We start from the raw sequence: 18,407 nt of genomic DNA on the forward strand, positions 1-18,407 counted from the left end.
AAAATCCCTCCCCAAAGCCGCCTTCCAGAGGGTTGGGCAAAAGATAAAAGCTCTCGGAGGAGCCGGGACTCCTCCTCTCCCACCACCGACCTCTCATTTAAATGTCTGTGTGCAGGCTGCAGCCGGCAGTGCCGGGCCGGCCGTGCCCCGGGGGCGATGCCCGGGCCGGGCACGGGCACCGAGCGGGGCTGCAGGTGACACCGGCGGCGACACCGGGGCGACACGGGGCTGCCACGACAGGTCCCGGTGCATGGACACCCCCGGGCCGGCCCCGATGGCGGCGCCGCTGCTGCTCTGGGTGGTTCTGCTGCGCTGGGCCAGCGGCGGGGGCTTCACCCGGGCGGGCAGGACCTGGCAGCACTGCACAGGTAGGAGCCGGGGCCGGGGGGCTGCACCGGGCACAGGCGGGCTCACCTGCCGGGACCGGGCTGGCATGCTCCCCACGCTGCCGGGACAAAGCCCAGGAGGTGTGCTCTGATTTGGGGGGAAAAGACCAGGAGGTGAGCTATGATTTGGGGGACAAAGCCCAGGAGGTGTGCTATGATTTGGGGGGCAAAGCCCAGGAGGTGTGCTCTGATTTGGGGGGAAAAGCCCAGGAGGTGAGCTATGATTTGGGGGACAAAGCCCAGGAGGTGAGCTCTGATTTGGGGAGAAAAGCCCAAGAGGTGAGCTCTGATTTGGGGGGCAAAGCCTAGGAGGTGGCTCTGTTTTTGGGGAGAAAAGCCCAAGAGGTGAGCTCTGATTTGGGGGGCAAAGCCCAGGAGGTGGCTCTGATTTGGGGGGCAAAGCCCAGGAGGTGAGCTCTGATTTGGGGGCAAAGCCCAAGAGGTGAGCTCTGTTCTGGGGGGCACAGCCCAGAAAGTGTGCTGTGATTTGGGTCAGCCTCTCCTGGCATCCCAGCCCAGGTGTTTCAGTGCTCGCTCAATGCACCGAGTGACAGAGGTGCCTCAGGGGCTGCATGGCAGCACCACGGATGGTGTCCTTGCTGTGGCTGCAGCCCCCACAGTGCCACCAGGGGAGCATCCAGCCCTGTGGGAGCTGCAGGGAGAGCTGGGCCCGTCCCTGCTGCACAGGCCTTGTCCCAGGTTCTGCTGGAGTGGAGGCAGAGGGGAGGGGAAGGACTGGAAAAAGCCATGAAGTCCCCTGGGAAGTCCCTCCTGCCCGGATTTTCTGTGCTCTGACAGGCACAATCCCCACCCTCCCGTCCCACCTCATTTCCCGAGCCCAGGAGGGCCCTGGTGCCCCAGCTCTGCCATCCCCTCCCCACGCCTGTGCTGGGTGGGCAGCAAAGCCTGGGCTCCGCTTTTGGGGCTGCTTAGGGCTTGTCCCAGTTTGATGGCAACTGTGTTTGCTTTTTGTTCCAGCCCAGGTGATGTGAGAAGAAAACCAGGGAGAGATTGGAGAGTTTCTGCCTCCTCCCTGAGGGGTTCCAGTCTCTCTGGGAATGTCCCTGCTGTCCCCAGGCAGCCTTGGCTGGGGGTGCTGAGGCCCCAGCACCATCCTGGGGACCCTGGCACGAGGTCCCCTGACAGCACCTGTGCTGCCCAAGCTGGGCTGGAGCCCCCCAGCTGCCCTGCCAGCCTTGGCAGTGATGGATGTGGGGGGCAGCCCTTTGGATTTGGGGGTTTGGGTTTGGTCCCTTCCTGGCCCACAGCCTCCAGCCCCAGCTGAGCTCTCCCCCAGCTCACCCTCAGCATCTCAGGGGCAGCTGGGGGCTCCTAAACCCCTCTGCAAATCCAAGCCTGAGTTCAGCTTGTACTTTCTGCTGGGGAAAACAGGAACTGGCTGTTGCCTGACCGATGCATTTCTGAAATAAGCTGTTCCAGTCAAACCCCCCCTCCCACCAGGACTTTGCTTAAACCAGCGGTGGGGTGGGCAGGGGGCACACAGAGCTGCCAGGGTGGGGAGGATCTCACCCATGTCCCTGCTCTGCTCTGGATGGAGCCACACGAGCAGATTCCTCCTGGCTCTGCCCACCTGGAACGGGGCTGGTGTTGGAGGAAGCACTTCCCTTCTGCAGCTGGTTTGGATTCACACACACAGCCCAGCCTTGCTCGCAGCTCCCTCCTTCCCAGCCCTCCTGCTGTGCCCCAGCAGCCCGGATTTATTAGTACAAATTGGAGCTAAAAGCCAGGTCTCAGCGGGGTGGGACTGAATCAGGGATGGTTTGTGCTGCCAAGAGCGGCTTCATCTCTCGGGCACCATCTCCCTCCTCTGCCAGAAAACCATTCCAAAATAAAACCAGGAGGGTCCCAGAGCAGGAGAAACCCCCAGAGCTGCTCCAGCCCTGCCTGTGCCACGATGTTGGAGCTGGCATTGCTCCATGGGGTGGCACTTTCTGGTGCTGCTGTGCTGTGCGCTCTCACCGGGGCGATGCCCTGGGGCTGGGCACGGCGCTCCCTTCTCTGGGGAGAGGGTAATTATTTATAATGAGTGGTTTTGGTGCCTGCTGGGAGAGTGTGTGTGTGCAATGAGGGCTGGGCTGGGAGAGCCCGAACGGCACCGGAGGGGTGGAGCTGTCCCCACTGCCCTGAGAGCAGGGCTGTGGCAGCCTTGGAAGCAGCTGAGCAAGGAGACCTCATCCCACCATGCTGGGGAAGGTGGTCCAGTTGTTGAACCCAATGTGTGGTTTGGGGAACTGCCGTGTGGGATGTCACCCTGAGAACAATTCCCTCCATTCTCTTCATAACTGATGCCAAAGGGCTGATGTCCACCTCATCCCACCATGTTGGGGTGTTCCAGTGGTTGAACCCAAAGTGTGGTTTGGGGAACTGTGACCTGGGGATGTCACTCTGAGACCAATTCCCCCCATGCCCTTCATAACTGATGCCAAAGGGCTGATGTCCCCCTCATCCCACCATGCTGAGGAAGGTGTTCCAATTGTTGAAGCCAGTGTGGTTTGGGGAACTGTGACCTGGGGATGTCACCCTGAGAACAATTCCCCCCATCCCCTTCACAACTGATTCCAAAGGGATCAGACTGCATCCCTGCCTGCTGGGGCGGGGGGATCCCGAGGGGGTGCCTGGCTGGCAGGTCCCAGCTCCAGTGTCAGCACCCAGAGCTGCCTCAGTGAGACGGTTCTGCTCTCTCGCTGTTCCTGCTGTGGCCATGGAGATGCCAGCCTTGTGTCTGCAGGGCAAATCTCTGCTCTGGCCCTGGAGAGGGGCTCGGGGCAGACCCCAGGGAAGGACTGGCACGCTCCTGCAGCACGCCAGCCCATCCCAGCGCCGGGTACCCCATCCTGACACCAGCAAGGGGGGCTATTTACAGACATGAATGAGACGGGGCTGCTGTGGAAAGTGCTTTGAGCTGTTTATTTTTCAGCATCAGTCTCATTACATGATTATGATAATGGGAAGGTGCTAGCAGCTCACAATCTAGGCAGCAGGCCAAAAAACTTAATGTTACAACTTACTTTATAAGCTTCTCAACTAATTACACAAAGCAAAAGCATATTGACAGTAGTTCTATCCAATCACCATAAGCACACGTACCTTTGGTTAAACAATGCTTGCTTATTTCCAGTACAATATCTGTTTATAAGCCTTAAAACACAATGCACAGAGCTCCATTATTAAGCTTTAACCTTCTTAATATCTTGCTAGATAAACTTTCTGCAGCTTAGAAAGCTATTGAGACAAGCATTAATACACAAGCTATTATTCTATTTGCCTTTGCTTTTCCTACAGTTCAAATAATTTTTCTGCTGACCTATCTCATGGCTGTTGCTTTAGCTCTACTCCCAGTTCTGCCGCCATCTAAAGCCTGCCTTTTTCAGCTTTCCCAAAACCCTCTAATTTCATAAATCCCCACACATGCCACCTGGGGGTAACGCCCTGGGCTGTCTCTCGGCACAGACCTGCGCCCGCTGGACGTGCTGTCGGAGGCGGTGCCGCCCGGGGCGCTGGCCCGGGGCATGCGGGTCCTGCAGGTGCAGGGGCTGCGGGGGTTGCAGCTCTCGGCGTCGCGGCCCCGCGCCCTGGCCTTCCCCGCCTCGCGGCTCTTCATCCACTGCGACCGCTTCCCCGAGGAGTTCTCCATCATCGTCACCCTTCGGGCGCTGCGCCGCCCCGCCAAGGTGAGCACGGGCACGGCTGGGCACGGCACGGCTTGGCACGGCCCCGCTGGTGCCAGCCCGTGCCCTTCTGCAGAGGAACGAGTACATCTTCACGCTGATGGTGGAGGAGAGCCCCGGCGTGCTGGTGGGGATGCGCTACGCCCCCGACAAGCTGCACTTCATGTTCTGGAGCCAGGAGCGCGCCGGGGGATGGCAGAGCCGCGTCACCTTCCCCAACGTGTCCCTCTCCGACAGCCGCTGGCACACGCTCGTCCTGGCGGTGTCCGGACAGTCCTTCTCCTTGACGGTGGATTGCAGCGTGCCCAAGGATGTGTAGGTTGGGGCTCGGCAGGGCGGGCAGGGTGATGTTCTTCCACCAGTTGTGGGTATTTCTGGGTCTGGATTGAAGACTTGAGACATAATTCATTGAAGACTTGAGACAGTAATTCATCTTTGGACTCAGGTGTTTATTATTTCTGATCAGTAAAACAGTCTCACTACTGTGAGTTTGGCAGCTTTTCGTAGAAGACACAAAAAGACCAACAATCTCTTGTTCCGAGGTCTTTTAAGACTAACCTATCCAATTAAGAACTAAACTATCCAGTTAAGAACCCCAGGGATGTGTAGGTTGGGGGTGGTGCTGGGGGCTCATCAGGGCGAGCAGGGTGATGTTCTTCCACTGTGGGGGTCCCAGTTGTGGGTTTTTCTGGGTCTGGATTGAAGACTTGTGACAGTATTTCATGTTGGGACTCAGGTGTTTATTGTTTCTTATCAGTAAAACAGTCCCACTACTGTGAGTTGGGCAGCTTTTCATTAGAAGGCACAAAATGGCCAACAATCTCTTGTTACAAGGTCTTTTAAGGCTAAACTGTCCAATTAAGAACTGACACCTAGGTTATTTTCCCTTTTAACCCACACCTCCTCTGGCCACTGCTTTGAAACTGCCCTTTTTTGTGAAACCTCTCCTCTGCCCATCCCCAGGGTGGTGGAGACCCCATTTCCAGCCTCGCTGTCGGTGCGGAGAGCCAGCTTCTACCTGGGCAACAGGAGGAGGAGGAAAGGCGTGTTCACGGTAGGTGCCCCTGCTCTGGGCTGTCCAGGGTGCCCAGAGGGGCTCCGGGCTGGCTCTGGGGTGACCCACAGCCAGTCCCCTATGCTGGCAGGGCTTGGGCCATGGCACAGGAGGCAGAGTCCCTCCTGTGGGTCCCTGCCATGTGGAGGCATAGCAAGGCAGCTGCTCCAAGCCCCATGCCAGTGCTCCCCTTACTCCAGCTGTTAGATTGCCCCAGCTGTGCATCTGGGATCTGACAGATGTGCACAAATCCCATGGGCCCTTCTGCATGCCAGGAGGTAGGGCAACAAGCAGAAGTCAGGCAGGAAATCCAAGGCATGGATTACCTGCAGTTCCCATTCTGTGATCCGTGGGACTTGGTCTCCATCCCTGTGCCCCCGCTTTTCCCTTTTCCCAGGGCTTGCTGAGACAGCTTGTGCTGCTGCCAGGAGCTGATGCCACCCCCCGGATGTGCCACGGCCTGAACTTCAAAGTGGCAACGCTCTCTGTGCCCAGTGTCCTCCAGGATGTCCCTGCAAAGGCAGTGAGCAACGAGGTGCTCAAATACCCCTACGGTCAGTGCCCCATGGCACATTCTCTCAGCAGAGAGAGGAAGGGGCTGGGAATGAAGCAGGAGCAGAGGGCAGGAGGGTGCTCCTGTCCCCAGCACTCTCTGTGTCTCAATGTGTGTGTTGGGATCCCGGTCCAAAATCTCCCTGAACACAAAGGGTGGCCCTGCCTGGCTCCCTGGGCTCATGTCAGTGACCCCACACAGATTCTCCCAGTCTGTGCTTTCCCAGATCTGTGCTGGGATTCTATTTTCCCCACTGCCTGATGAGGATGAGACCAAAATGTTTGTCCTCCCTGCCTCTGTGCACTGAGAGACTCCTGCCTGGCTCCTTTCCTGTAGAGGGATAGAACATAAGCAAATAAAGGTGGTATAGAAAGTAATCTTACCCCCTAAAGAGTTGCAGCTGAGCCAATTATTAAGGATTAGGAGCAGGCCTGATGTTAACAGGCCACAGCTGTAGCCAGTAGGAAGAGTGTTATAAAAGAGTGGCTTGGTGGGAACTGGAGCCAGTTGGCTGCTGTGAGGATGAGGAAGAGTCAGTGCCCAGAGGAGCTGCCTACAAGAAACATCAAGGGGATACAAAACTCTGGCAACATAGCACCCTTGCAATGTAGTGACAATAGACCTGTTGCAATATAATGACAACACTCTGTGCCCAGAGACTGACATGAAGGTGACCCTGGGCGCCCGGCCCCGCTGCTCCAAGCAGGAGAAGGCTCAGTTCTGGTTCAACGCCTCCCGGCGAGGGCTCTACCTGTGCAATGGCAGCACCTGGCTCTCCATGCTGGAAGGTACCTGGGGAGGCTCTGGGGAGGGAAGGAGAGCTTTGCAGCAGAGCAGGAGCTGAGCTTTGCTTTTGCAAAGGTGACTCTGACAAAGGGGAGAGAAAATGATGCATCTGACTCCATCATCAGGAGGCTAAAGAATTACTTTATTATACCATACTATGTATATTTCATCTAAACTGAATCTGCCATGCACTCACTCTTGCTCGCCACTGCTCACACTGCACTCATCTCTGATTCTCCCATGACAGTCTGACACACACACACACACACACAACTGACCCTGATAGGCCAAGAGAACAAAACATCCTCACTTTGAGTAAACAATTTCCATATTGCATTCTGTTATAGCACAACACAAGCGAGGTAAGAATTGTGTTTTCCTTCTTCTCTGCTTGTCTCACAGCTTCTCTCTGTTCAGAGGGCATGTGAATGCCACAGTTTGCCCCCCAAACCCCTTTGGGGTGGGAGTCAGCAGCAATGAGGGGCTGGGGGGTGCCCCTGTCTGTGCTCTGCTTGGCCAGGTTTTGCTTTGCTCTCAGTGCCCATGATGCTTCCAGAGCACCTCTGGATTCAAGTGCCTCTCTGCTTCTCCAAGTTATCTGTCCCTCCTGGGAGTTTTCTGAGCAGGATGAGCTCCTGACCTGTCTGCTCAGACAGCTCACCCCCCAGAGAGCCATGCTCAGGGTGTTGGGGTGCTGCCCCAGTGCAGAAGTGTTTGTGGGATGAATAAAAGGAAACAAAGAGACCCAAAAGCTGCCAGAAGTACCAGGGATGATTGGGAGGGTGGCAGACACAGGCCTCAATGTCATCTGGGCCCTGGTGGGACACTTGGTAAGGAAATCAGTGGGAGTACCAAGGTGGGAAAGCCAACCAGAGCCTGGGATGGATGGGTGTTCTTTAATTACATGGGTTTCATCTACTGGTACTGTCACTCACTCCAGGCTGTCTTCCCAGGATCGCTGGAGAGGACATGGAGGATGGGATAAGTCCCTAACTGAGCTGTCCTTCCCTTCCCTCCTCTCCCGGCATTTTTCTGGGTTTGGATGAGCCATTTGTTCCCCACAGCAGTGACTGGACCCTCTATCCTTCCCTACCTCTGGAAGCCATCAGGATTGCCATGATGTCCTTGTTTTCCCAAGGAGAGCTCATGCTGGGGTCTTACTGACCTGTGCCCCTTGGTGCCACCAAACACTGCCCTTTCTGCCCTTTGTCCCTTCCAGTGCCCATCTGCCTGCTATCAGGGCCACTCTGGAGGTTTCTGCTCCAATTTCTGGCATTAATTCTGTCTTAGCCTTCCCTAACCTCTCTGGCTGTCATCTCCTCCTTGCTCTCTTGAGGATGAATGTACCAAAGTGATCCAAATCTGTGCCATGGGGTTCTTCCCTGCTCCCAGGGAGAACAGGGCTGGATGTGCTGCAGTCAGCCTCTTCCCACCCCTTGGTTTGGCCCTTCACCCCCAGTGGCACCAGGACCCTCATGTGCCCCACAGAGCCCTGCACAGCAGCAGGTGCCACTGAGGCAGGGTCACCACATTTCTCTTCACAGAGAAAAGCAAAGCAAAATTCCGGCCAAGAATATTTCTGGGTTTCACACCCTCTGAACCTCAGAGAAAAAAAAAAAACAAAACAATTCTTATCTCGTTTACTGTTCCTGTGTTGTTCACAAATGGAATGCATTGTGGAAGATTGTTTACCTGAAGGGAATTGGTAATTAATTGGATTCTGGTGTGAGTGTTTTGATTCATTGACCATTAGAATCCAGGTTTGTGTGTGTTGGGACTGTGGGCTGACAGTCACCAGATTCTCTGTGGTGGTGTCACAGGGGTCCCAGGACGAGGGAAGAGACGATAATCTTGACTCCATGTTTCAGAAGGCTGATTTATTATTTTATTATATGTATTATGTTAAAACCATACTAAAAGAATAGAAGAAAGGATTTCATCAAAAGCCTTGACAGGAAAAGGAAATGGAATGATAATAAAATCTTGTGACTGACCAGAGCATCTGAGACAGCTGGAGTGTGATTGGCCATTAATTAAAAACAACCACATGGACCAATCAAAGATGCACCGGTTGCATTCCACAGTAGCAGATAATTATTGATTTTTCTTTTCCTCTGAGGCCTCTCAGCTTCTCAGGAGAAAAAATCCTGGCAAAGGGATTTTTCAGAAAATATCATGACTGCAATTCTGGGCAGTTGAGTGCTTGGCAAATTCAATTTAGATGTAATGTGATATAGTATAGAATAATACAGTATAATAAAGTAATTAATTAGCCTTCTGATATAAATGGAGTCCTCCTCACCATTCCTCTTGTTTGTTGGGGGCAAAAATATCCACGATAAGCTCCTCTCCAGCTAAAACCCACCTGTTTTTAACCTCATCCCTCTTTCTTTGTGTGCTCCCAGTCCAACCCAGGCTGGACTACGTGGAGGAGCACCAGAAGCTGGTGACCAACTCGGAGACCATGGGCGTTGAGGTGTTCACCATCCCCAGGCTGGGGCTGTTTGCAGCCACGGCCAACAGGCTGACACCCCCGGGGTCAGCCATCTACAGGTGGACTGATGGCAAGTTTGTGCACTACCAGAACATCCCCACACACCAGGCACAGTCCTGGAAGTATTTCACCATTGGGAAGAAGGTGAGCCTGCCAGCAAGGTGTGCTCCCATGTTGCAGCATATAAGCTGAAGGTATAAACGGAAGGTGTAAAGTATAAACTGCAGGTGCCCAGCACTGGGTTCTCTGAAGCCTGGAGTCTTGGACATGGTTTAGAAAATATCACTTTGGAGAATATAGGTTTAGAGAATACAGGTAGCTGCGTCTCAGAGGTCTGCCTATGGTCTTGAAGTACCATCAGGGCCTGCACTTCCCTCTTGAGGCCCGCTGAGTCCAACTTGTTGCATTTTAAAATTCTCTTGCTTTTAAATTATTCCAGGAATTCAGAGCTGCCTCTTCTCCCATGGGCAATCTGCCCTGGGGCTTGAGCAGAGGATTTGCCTGGTTTCTCTCCCTGGGAAGCTGTTTAGCACCTGGGGGGAGCCCAGGAAAGCCATCTGCTGGGAGCCAGCTCTGTGCAGGGCCCCCAGGGAAGCTGGGACTGTTCCCCCTCTGTTGTGACCCATTCTGGCTTTGTCCCCAGGGTTTTCTCTTCCCACTGGAGCTGTTTCTGGGGATGCCCCAAAGGGGCTCCATGGACTGGTGCTTGCAGGGAGAGCAGGGCTGGGGATTCACCTTTTGTGGGGGGACAGCCCAGCCCAGCTCTGTCCTTGGGGGTGGCTGAACAAAGCCTTGGTCCTGTACAGGCCAGGAGGCAGGAGACACTCCCACTGACTCTTTCCGCTTTCTGGGCCGTGTCCCTGTGCCTCTTTGTGGCCCAAACTGGGCCACAATCTCTGCATAATGTCCTTCCATCTGAAGGACACTGGGGTGGCACAGCGGGACAGAGCTCGGATGTGCTCCCTGCCTTGCACTTGGCCACCTCTGCTGCACCACTCTTGTCCCTTACACTTCCACAAGGGTTTCTTGGTCTGGGAAATGTTTTGTCTCAGGGAATTGTTAGCATTATTGTCATTGTTATGCCTTTTTTTGTTCTGAGCCAGCTTTGCTTACAGAGGGGTTTGTCACCTCCCTCCTTCCCCAGTGCGTTTCACGTCCATGCTCCCCATTCCTGGGCCTGGAGGGTGTGAGTGCAGACAGCTCAGCTCTCCCTCCCCTTGTCTAAGAGCTGCTGGCTGCCAGTTGTGCCCCTGCCATGCACAAGGACCCCCAGAGGCCACTGGGTCCCTGTCCCCACTTTGTGTGGCATGGGGACAGCTCAAGGACCATCTCATCCCACACCAGCCACCTCCATCCCGCCTCCCCCTGCATTTTCTTGCCCATGCTGCTTTGAGAGGAGAAGAAACCCAAGCCACCCTGGCTTTTCCTTTTCCAGATCTTCCTGGCAGTGGCCAATTTTGAGCAGAACGAGAGGGGCCAGGAGTTCTCAGTGATTTTCAAGTGGAGCCGCAGGAAGGCGAAGTTCCTGGCGTACCAGAGGATCAGCACGCACAGCGCCCGCGACTGGGAGGCCTTTGTCATCCAGGGAGAGGCTTTCCTGGCTGTGGTCAACCACAGGGAAGGTAGCCAGCCCTCAGGGCTCCCTGCAGGGGTGTATCTGCTGTAAGAGCTGAAATGAGGGATGTGGGACTCCAGGCAGCTCTCCAAAATGCAGTTTATTGTATACAAAATGCAGTTTATTCCATCCAAGACATTACAGCAGCCCAGGGTCATGGGTGACAGAGCTGTGCCCACAGCTGTCAGCTCCAGCTGCAGGCAAGCCTGGAGACCCTTTGGTTTTGGTTACATTGCATTATATACTTTTCTTTTGGTTACAATGCATTATAGACTTTTCTTTGCTGAGCATCTTAATACAGCAGAACCAATCTATACCTTAACTTTTACCTATAGCCTATCATAACTACTGTAATTACCATATTCATGTTACTATTCTCCAGTCACTAAAAGTCAGTACATTACAGCTTAAGCTAGAAGTTGTTTTTCCAGCTTTTTTGCAGTGGAAAATTCTGAGACCTTTTTTCTACTTGCAACATCTGCTGACTTGTTTGCCTGTGCTATCTTTCTGCTTGGTAAAAACATCTTGTTTGAGATGGGTTTATCCTTTGCTCTAAGTCATAAAAACCCCTTTTAACTAACACACCTTTTGCTTCCTTGGTTATCCAGTAAAACTGGCTCAGCAATTCTTTTCTTCTATATAAAAACTTGCTTTCATTTCTATTCCTTCTTCAGATTCGACATTCAAAAATCTTTCTGCTAAGCACACATATCTGTGAGTCTTTCTTGTCAAACTTTCATCCTTCCCAGCAGTCTGGAAGCCTGGCAGTGCCCTGCTCAGAGCAGGCTCCCTGTGCATGCCCAGGAGTGCAGGGCAGCTGAACACTCAGCCTGGGGTCCCCCGGGACTCCCAAGGCCTTGGGAGGAGAGAAAAGCTCTTGAGCAAGTGGCTGACACAGTCACCCTCTGGGTTCTGACTGCAGGGGACAAAGAAAGAGTGGGGACAGGGTCTGTGCTGAATCTTTCTGCTGATTTTCAGTTTTATCCCCAGTACTACGTAACCTGGCAGTGCTGCAGGTGAAGCCAGATCTTCAGCCTTGGAGGAGCTGGATGGAGCTTTAGGGCAGGGGGAAGCCCCCAATTTCAGGAGCTTAGGGGATGTAGGCACACAGTTTGTGGTGATTGGGGTGGGGCTGAGCCCCAGTGGGCACAGCTGTGAGCAGCAGGTGAGCAGCACTGACAGCAACGAGCCATGGAGTGCTCAGGGGCACTGACCAACCACCAAGGGGAACAGAGGGCACACAGGGGCAGGGCATCAACAGGAGGGGACAAAAGGCTGGGCTGAAGAACAAGAAGGGCCAATGCTTGAAGCCTTCTGAAGTGGTGAGGTGTTGCTCTGTATGGGCTGAAGCTTTCTGAAGTTGCATGGTGATATTCTGTGTATGGTGGCTGTCTCAACTGTGACAAGTGCTGTGGCATAGGGACACATCCCTGCCACAGAGCAGAGCTTGTCCACCCTGGGCTGCTGGCAGGGAGCCTCTGGAGTGCTGCCTGTGTGGGGACAAAGCCCCTGCCTGTCCCTCCTCTGCCTGGGCTGCCACAAAGCTGCTGCTGCTGCTGAGCACTTGGGCCAAGCTGTTGGTGTGTTCCATGGGATGGAGACACTAGATAGGGATGGAGGGGTCTTTAGGTAGGGATGGAGGCTGTAGAATCTCTTTGGCTACTTCTTGGGGAGCAGCAGGTCACTTGCAAACAGCCTCGAGACCTGCTGGCAAATATTCATGGAGCTGAGCCTGTTTTGGGGTCTTGTTTCCTCCACAAAGCAGGAATTGCTTTCCCTCATGGCGCCCATCTGTCTCCCCCAGGGAACAACCACAACATAGACAGTGTGATATACAGGTGGAACCCCAGGACGGGGCTGTTTGAAACCAACCAGACCATTCCTACCTCTGGAGCCTACGACTGGGAGTTCTTCACCATTGGGCCATATTCCTTCCTGGCTGTGGCCAACACATTCAATGGCACCTCCACCAGGATCTACTCACACATCTACATCTGGCTCAGGGGCTCCTTCCAGCTCTTCCAGTCCATCCTGGTAAGGCTTGGCCCCTGCTCCTCTGTGTTTGGACAGGGCAGCCACATGCAGCTCCTCACGGCCTCCTTCCCCACAGACGTTTGGTGCAGCTGACTGGGAGGTTTTCCACATTGGGGACAGAGTGTTCCTGGCCGTGGCCAACAGCCACAGCTATGACAGCGGCATGCCAGCACCCTCCAACTTCTATGCCATCAACTCCTCCATCTATGAGCTGAACGTCACGGCCCAGATGTTTGTTAAATTCCAGGACCTTCTCACCTACAGGTACCTGGGCAAGGGTTCAGGGTGCTCCTTGGTCCTTCCCCTGAGCACCCCAAAGGTATCATGGAATCCCAGAATGGTTTGGGTGGGAATGGTCCTTAAATCCCATCTCATTCCATCCCCACCATGGGCAGGGACACCTTCCACTACCCCAGGTGGCTCCAAGCCCTGTCCTGCCTGGCCTTGGACACTTCCAGGGATCCAGGGGCTGCCACAGCTTCTCTGGGCACCTGTGCCAGGGCTTCTTCTCTTTCAGTGTAAAACTGCACTTGCCTATCTCCTGGAGGGTTCCTGCAGGCTTCACACTCCCAGGGCCTGAGGCTGGTGGGGAGGGTGTTGGGTGATGGCTCCTTGGCACCAAACCCCAGTGGGAGCTGGGAGAAGGGCCTAGCTTTGGGAATGAGGGTGGATTTCTTTCAGGAGCAGCCTGGGGGAAAGAGCAGGGCTTTTTATGTGTCAGAGACTGGGGTGGGGTGGCCACATGGAGGTCATCTCACCTGTCCCTCTGCCCATTCCCTCCCCAGTGCCCTGGATTGGGAGTTCTTCTCGGTGGGAGACGACTCTTTCCTGGTGGTGGCCAACTCCTTCGATGGCTTCACCTTCTCTGTCAACAGCATCATCTACAGGTACTGCACAGGGCGGGCTGGGGGCTGCTGCCACAGGAACAACCCTGGGCACACCCTGCTGCACCTGCCCAGGGAGGGTGGGCAGGATCATTCCCTGTTTCCAGGCAGGGATGGGACATCCCGCCCTGGACCATGGCATCCCCGTGGCACCCTGCCCTCCCTGTGCAGGTGGCAGGGCTACGAGGGCTTCGTGGCAGCGCACCAGCTGCCCACGGTGGGCTGCCGGGACTGGGAGGCGTTCCACACCGCCGAGGGCTCCTTCCTGCTCTACTCCAGCGCCAGGGAGCCGCTCTCCAAGGTGCTCAGGCTGAAAACCACCTGAGGCAGCCGAGACACGCCCGGCCCGTCGCGGGAGAGGGACACAGAGCCCGGGAATGGCCGCAGCATCAGAGCATCAGCCGGGCAGGGGCTGCTGCGGGAAAGGAGGAAGAGGAGGAGGGAGCTCCAGGCTCTCTGCAGCCTTGTCCAGGGGCTGTTTCTCCTGGGAAAGCTCTGCCACCACCATGTCCTAGCCAAGGTTGTGGAGCGTGGGTGCATCCCCTGGCTTAGCAGAACCGTGGTTCCAGGCAATTTCCAGTGCCCAGGAGGGACCCAGAGCCTGCACAAAGGCAGGGAAGGAAGAGGCGGAGCAGGTCAGGAGCTGCTGGGCTGGGTGCGTGGCACAGGGGAGTAAACACGTGAGAAATTGTGGGGGAACGGTGTGTCCAGGCTTGGCTCTGCCTGCCTGGGCTGTGATGTTCCTGGGGACAGCTGGTTTGGCGTTGAAGCCATCCTTCATGTCACCTTTGTGCCACTGCCGCAGTGCTGCCCATCTCCCTCTCTGGGCTGGTTCTCTTTCAACAAGTTCAGAGCTGTTGGTGTGCTCCAGGGCCAGCACTGCTCCAGGCCTGGGGCTAGGGACCCCTGAGCAAACCTGCTTTGCATTTGGACCCACCCAGCTGCCATGGGAGTGGGGAAAAACCCAAACCTGCTTCAGGTGCGACTGTGGCCTCTTTTCTTTTCCTCACCTTTGCTGGGGGGACTCTTTTTTGCTTAACCAGAGCTGTAATAAAGTGTGTGCACCCAGCCTTTCCCCCACATGCTGCTCTGCATCCCTTCACCCAGCAAATCACCCCTGAATGGCCATGGCCAGCCCAGTGAGGATGGGGTGGCCCTGAGCTCAGGAGTGGGCTGGGCTGGGGGTGCCCCTCTGTTCCACCCACTGGGTGTCCCAGAGCCCCTCTCATCCTTCCCAGAGCCAGGCTGGATTCCTGCTGAGCTGGGACACCCATCCTGGCACTGGGAGCACTCAGGAGGTGCCAGCCCCATCAAGAAGAGCTGGGGAGGGGTCACAGCCTGAACTTTTGCAGGGTCCAGACCTGCAGGGGAACCTCTGCATCCCTCCCTTCCCTCCCTGTTCACTGAACACTCCCTGCTCAATGCAGCTGGCTCTGCCAGGAAGGACCATTTCTCCCCTGTGAGAAAAGGGACAATTTGATTTGCTTCCATCACTGAGCTGTGAGCAACAACTCTAATTCAGCCAGAGAAGGGCAAGATAAGGCAAGATCAAATGTGTTTGGGCAGCTGGTCCCTGCTTGGGACTCGGCTGAGGGTGGGAGGGGATGGTGCCTAATGGGAGTTGTGCTGGTACATTGAATTTAGGCAGATTGCATTAGGATAAGCCCCCCCAAGCACCATGAGCACCACCACCCTCCCTGGATGCTCATCTCCCAGCACAGCACAAACCCTGAGGGCTTTTCCTTTATTGAGGAAGCAGAGGCTTTGGAGTTCCCTGGTGCTGAGGGCCCTGGGGAGGCTGTGCTGCCCTTGGCAAGGCTGGTGCCTCGCTGGAGCCAGCATGGAGTGACCCCTCTGCACCCCTGCCGGGACCTCCTGGCCCCACAACCCACCTCTCCCAACCACGAGGGTGTGCTGGGGCTGCATTCCCTGCCAGCCCAGCTCTGGCAGGGAGAAAGGCTCTGCCTGAGGCTGTTTGTCACCACGGACGGGCCCGTGTGGGGTGTCCCGTGTCATCTGCCCTGTGCAGCCTTGCTGGGGAGGGCAGATTGGTGGCGCTGGTCTGGAGAAAGCACTGGAGAATCCCACCAGGAAGCTTTGATGCCCGCCAGGTGGTGATGAGCTCCATGTGAAGATGCTGGAAGCTGGCACCCAGCCCTGCCCTTTTGGGTGGTGCTGGTGCTCCCTGCCATGGGCTGCCTGTGGGTGAGCCTGAAGCTGCACCCAGCTCTCACTACAGGGCTGTGCTGGTGTGTCAGAACCCAGGAAATTCCTCTGGCTGCCCTGCAGTACTCGAGACCCTGCCCAGGGGGCTCAGAGACCTTGACACAGGGCCCCAGACCCCTGTGCCTTTGATTTAGCCCTTGGAAAAAACAATTACCCACCTTATATGAAGAATTACGAGCCACGAAAGTTTAAGTAGAATGATAGTGAATTTATCACAGGGTGAAAAATAGATTTTTTTGGGGTTTTTAGAACGGGAGTTCAGGAGGCAAGATGGAGGAATCTGGGCATGTCCAGCCTTTCTCCTTCTTCTTCTTGGCATCCTTCTTCTGCTGTGATGGTGTGGGAACCCAGGGCACCCCTCTGGCTGTCCAGGATGGCCAGGACCCTGCCAGGGGGCTCAGAGACCCTGGCACAGAGCCCAAAACACCTGTGGGTTTGATTATGACCCATGGAGCAAATTACCAACCTTAGATGAAGATCAGCAAGCCACAACAGTTTAGGTAGAATAATAATGAAGTTACCATGGGGTGGAAAAGTAGATTTTAGGGTTTTGGTATGGGGGTTCAGCAGGCAAGATGGAGGGAACTGGGTGTGTCCAGCCTTTCTCCTTCTTCTTCTTGGCCTCCATCTTCTGCTGTGATGGTGGCACTGGCAGATTGGTTTAGAGTAGAAGCTCACTGTCTAACATAGGTGATAGGCGTTGGAAAGTAATTGTAGATATTGTACAGGTAGTTTTGAGTATAAAAAGATAACACTGTTCTGGGGCAGGCAGAGTGCCTGGAACTGTCCTGCTGGATGGACCTCAGCAGGGCAGGAGAAAGAATTTTATAGATAAGATACAATAAACAACCTTGAGAGCGAGAAATGAAGAGCTGTGACTCCTTTGAGTGCTGAGCTGGGAAAAGAGACTTTCTTGTCACAGACATGTTTTATGAAAAATCCTTTCCTTAGGATTTTTCCTCCTGAGAAGCTGGGAGGCTTGAGAAACAAAATGTAAACAATGGTTATCTGCTGCTGTGGAATGCAACAGGTGCATCTGTGATTGGTCTCATGTGGTTGTTTCTAATTAATGGCCAATCACAGTCAGCTGGCTTGGGCAGAGAGTCTGAGACAGAGTCTTTGTTATCATTCTTTTCTATTCTATTCTTAGCTTAGCCAGCCTTCTGATGAAATCCTTTCTTCTATCCTTTTAGTATAGTTTTAATATAATATATATCATAAAATAATAAATCAAGCCTTCTGAAACATGGAGTCAGATCCTCATCTCTTCCCTCATCCTCAGACCCCTGTGAACACAGTCACACTTTCTAACATATTTTGGGGTCACTCTGAGCAGCTAGAGACCCCGAGGCTGGTGCTCTCTGCCATGGGCTCCATGTGAAGATGCTGGAGGCTGGCACCCAGCCCTCACTACAGGACAGTGCGGGTGCTCCCTGCCATGGGCTCCCGGTGGATAAGCCTGAAGCTGGCACCCAGCTCTGCCCTTTGGGGTGATGCTGGTGCTCTCTGCCATGGGCTCCATGTGAAGATGCTGGAGCTGGCACCCACCCCTCACTACAGGGCGGTGCTGGCGCTCTCTGCCCATTCCTGTGTGCCTGGCAGTGCCCGCGGGAGTGCTCCCGGTTGTGTCGCACGTAGCCCGTGACACAGGCGGCGAGCATGGCGAACCAGGCGAGCAGCACGGGCACATCCGTGCTCCTGCGTGGCACGCTGCAGAGCTTGGCCCCGCTGCCCAGCCCTGCAGCAGCGGCTTGCCCACGAGCTCGTGTGGCGGGGCCGTGTGGCAGGCGATGTCCCGCACGGAGTCGGGGTGGCCCCCAGCAGCTCCTGCAGGGCGCACCCGCAGTGCCAGGGGTTGTTGGCCAGCCGCAGCTCGGCCCTGAGAGCCGGCAGTGCCTCCTTGGGAACGCTGCGGATGCGGTTCCCGGACAGGTCGAGGCTCCTCAGCCCAGCTGCCACCCCTCTGAAGGCCGCCCTGAAGGTCGATGTGCTCGATGGCGTTCCGGGACGGGTCGATCTCCTGTAGGCGGGACAGGTGCCTGAAGGCGTTGCTGGGGATGCTGGGGATGCTGTTGGCATCCAGCTTGAGGAGCACCGCGTCCCTGGGGATGTCCTTGGGGATCTCCTGCAGGTGCTGGGAGCTGCAGAGCACAGCCTTGGCCCCGGCCCGCTCTGAGCACTGGCAGCTGGGCGGGCAGGAGCTGCCCCAGGGATGCAGAGCAGGAGGCAGAAGAAAGCCTGGGCCATGCTGGTGGTGCTGGTGAGGGTCATCCTGCAGGCAGGCAGCTGGGCACGGCCCCTGGCAGCTCCCCGGGCATGGCAGCAGCTCCTGGGCACCAGGAGAGTCCCTGGGCATCCCTGCAAAGGCTCTGCCATGGCTGGAGGGAAGCTGTGGGTGGAGGGGATGGGGTGTCACAGACATGTTTTATGGAAAATCCTTTCCTTAAGGTTTTCCTCCTGAGAAGCTGAGAGACCTCAGGAACAAAATGTAAACATTGGTTATCTGCTGCTGTGGAATGCAACAAGTAGATCTTTGATTAGCCCATGTTGGTTGTTTCTAATTAATGGCCAATCACTGCCAAGCTGTCCAGACTGTCTTGGTCAGTCACAAGTCTTTGTTATAATTTCCTTTTTTCCTATTCTTAGCCAGCCTTCTGATGAAATCTTTTCTTCTATTCTTTTAGTA

General features: G+C 55.2%; 2 protein-coding genes across 2 annotated transcripts; one reads left to right on the forward strand and one right to left on the reverse strand.

Moving 5' to 3' along the window:
- The first annotated feature begins 274 nt into the window (after window positions 1–274).
- TSPEAR (thrombospondin type laminin G domain and EAR repeats) lies at window positions 275–14,563 on the forward strand. Its single transcript, XM_063167380.1, has 12 exons — window positions 275–368; window positions 3,858–4,078; window positions 4,152–4,390; window positions 5,039–5,129; window positions 5,527–5,683; window positions 6,339–6,470; window positions 8,874–9,106; window positions 10,398–10,584; window positions 12,382–12,611; window positions 12,688–12,875; window positions 13,397–13,498; window positions 13,667–14,563. The coding sequence occupies exons 1-12, from the start codon at window positions 275–277 to the stop codon at window positions 13,818–13,820; spliced, it is 2,028 nt and encodes a 675-aa protein (XP_063023450.1). The 3' UTR covers window positions 13,821–14,563.
- Window positions 13,893–18,097, reverse strand: LOC134423883 (leucine-rich repeat-containing protein 3-like). The gene is given in 6 exon segments (XM_063167381.1): window positions 13,893–14,006; window positions 17,317–17,459; window positions 17,462–17,536; window positions 17,539–17,698; window positions 17,700–17,935; window positions 17,938–18,097. Coding segments are annotated over 6 exon segments (888 nt in total).
- Window positions 18,098–18,407: the final 310 nt, after the last annotated feature.

This window comes from Melospiza melodia, chromosome 12 (assembly GCF_035770615.1).
Source record: "Melospiza melodia melodia isolate bMelMel2 chromosome 12, bMelMel2.pri, whole genome shotgun sequence".
NCBI classification, from domain to species: domain Eukaryota; kingdom Metazoa; phylum Chordata; class Aves; order Passeriformes; family Passerellidae; genus Melospiza; species Melospiza melodia.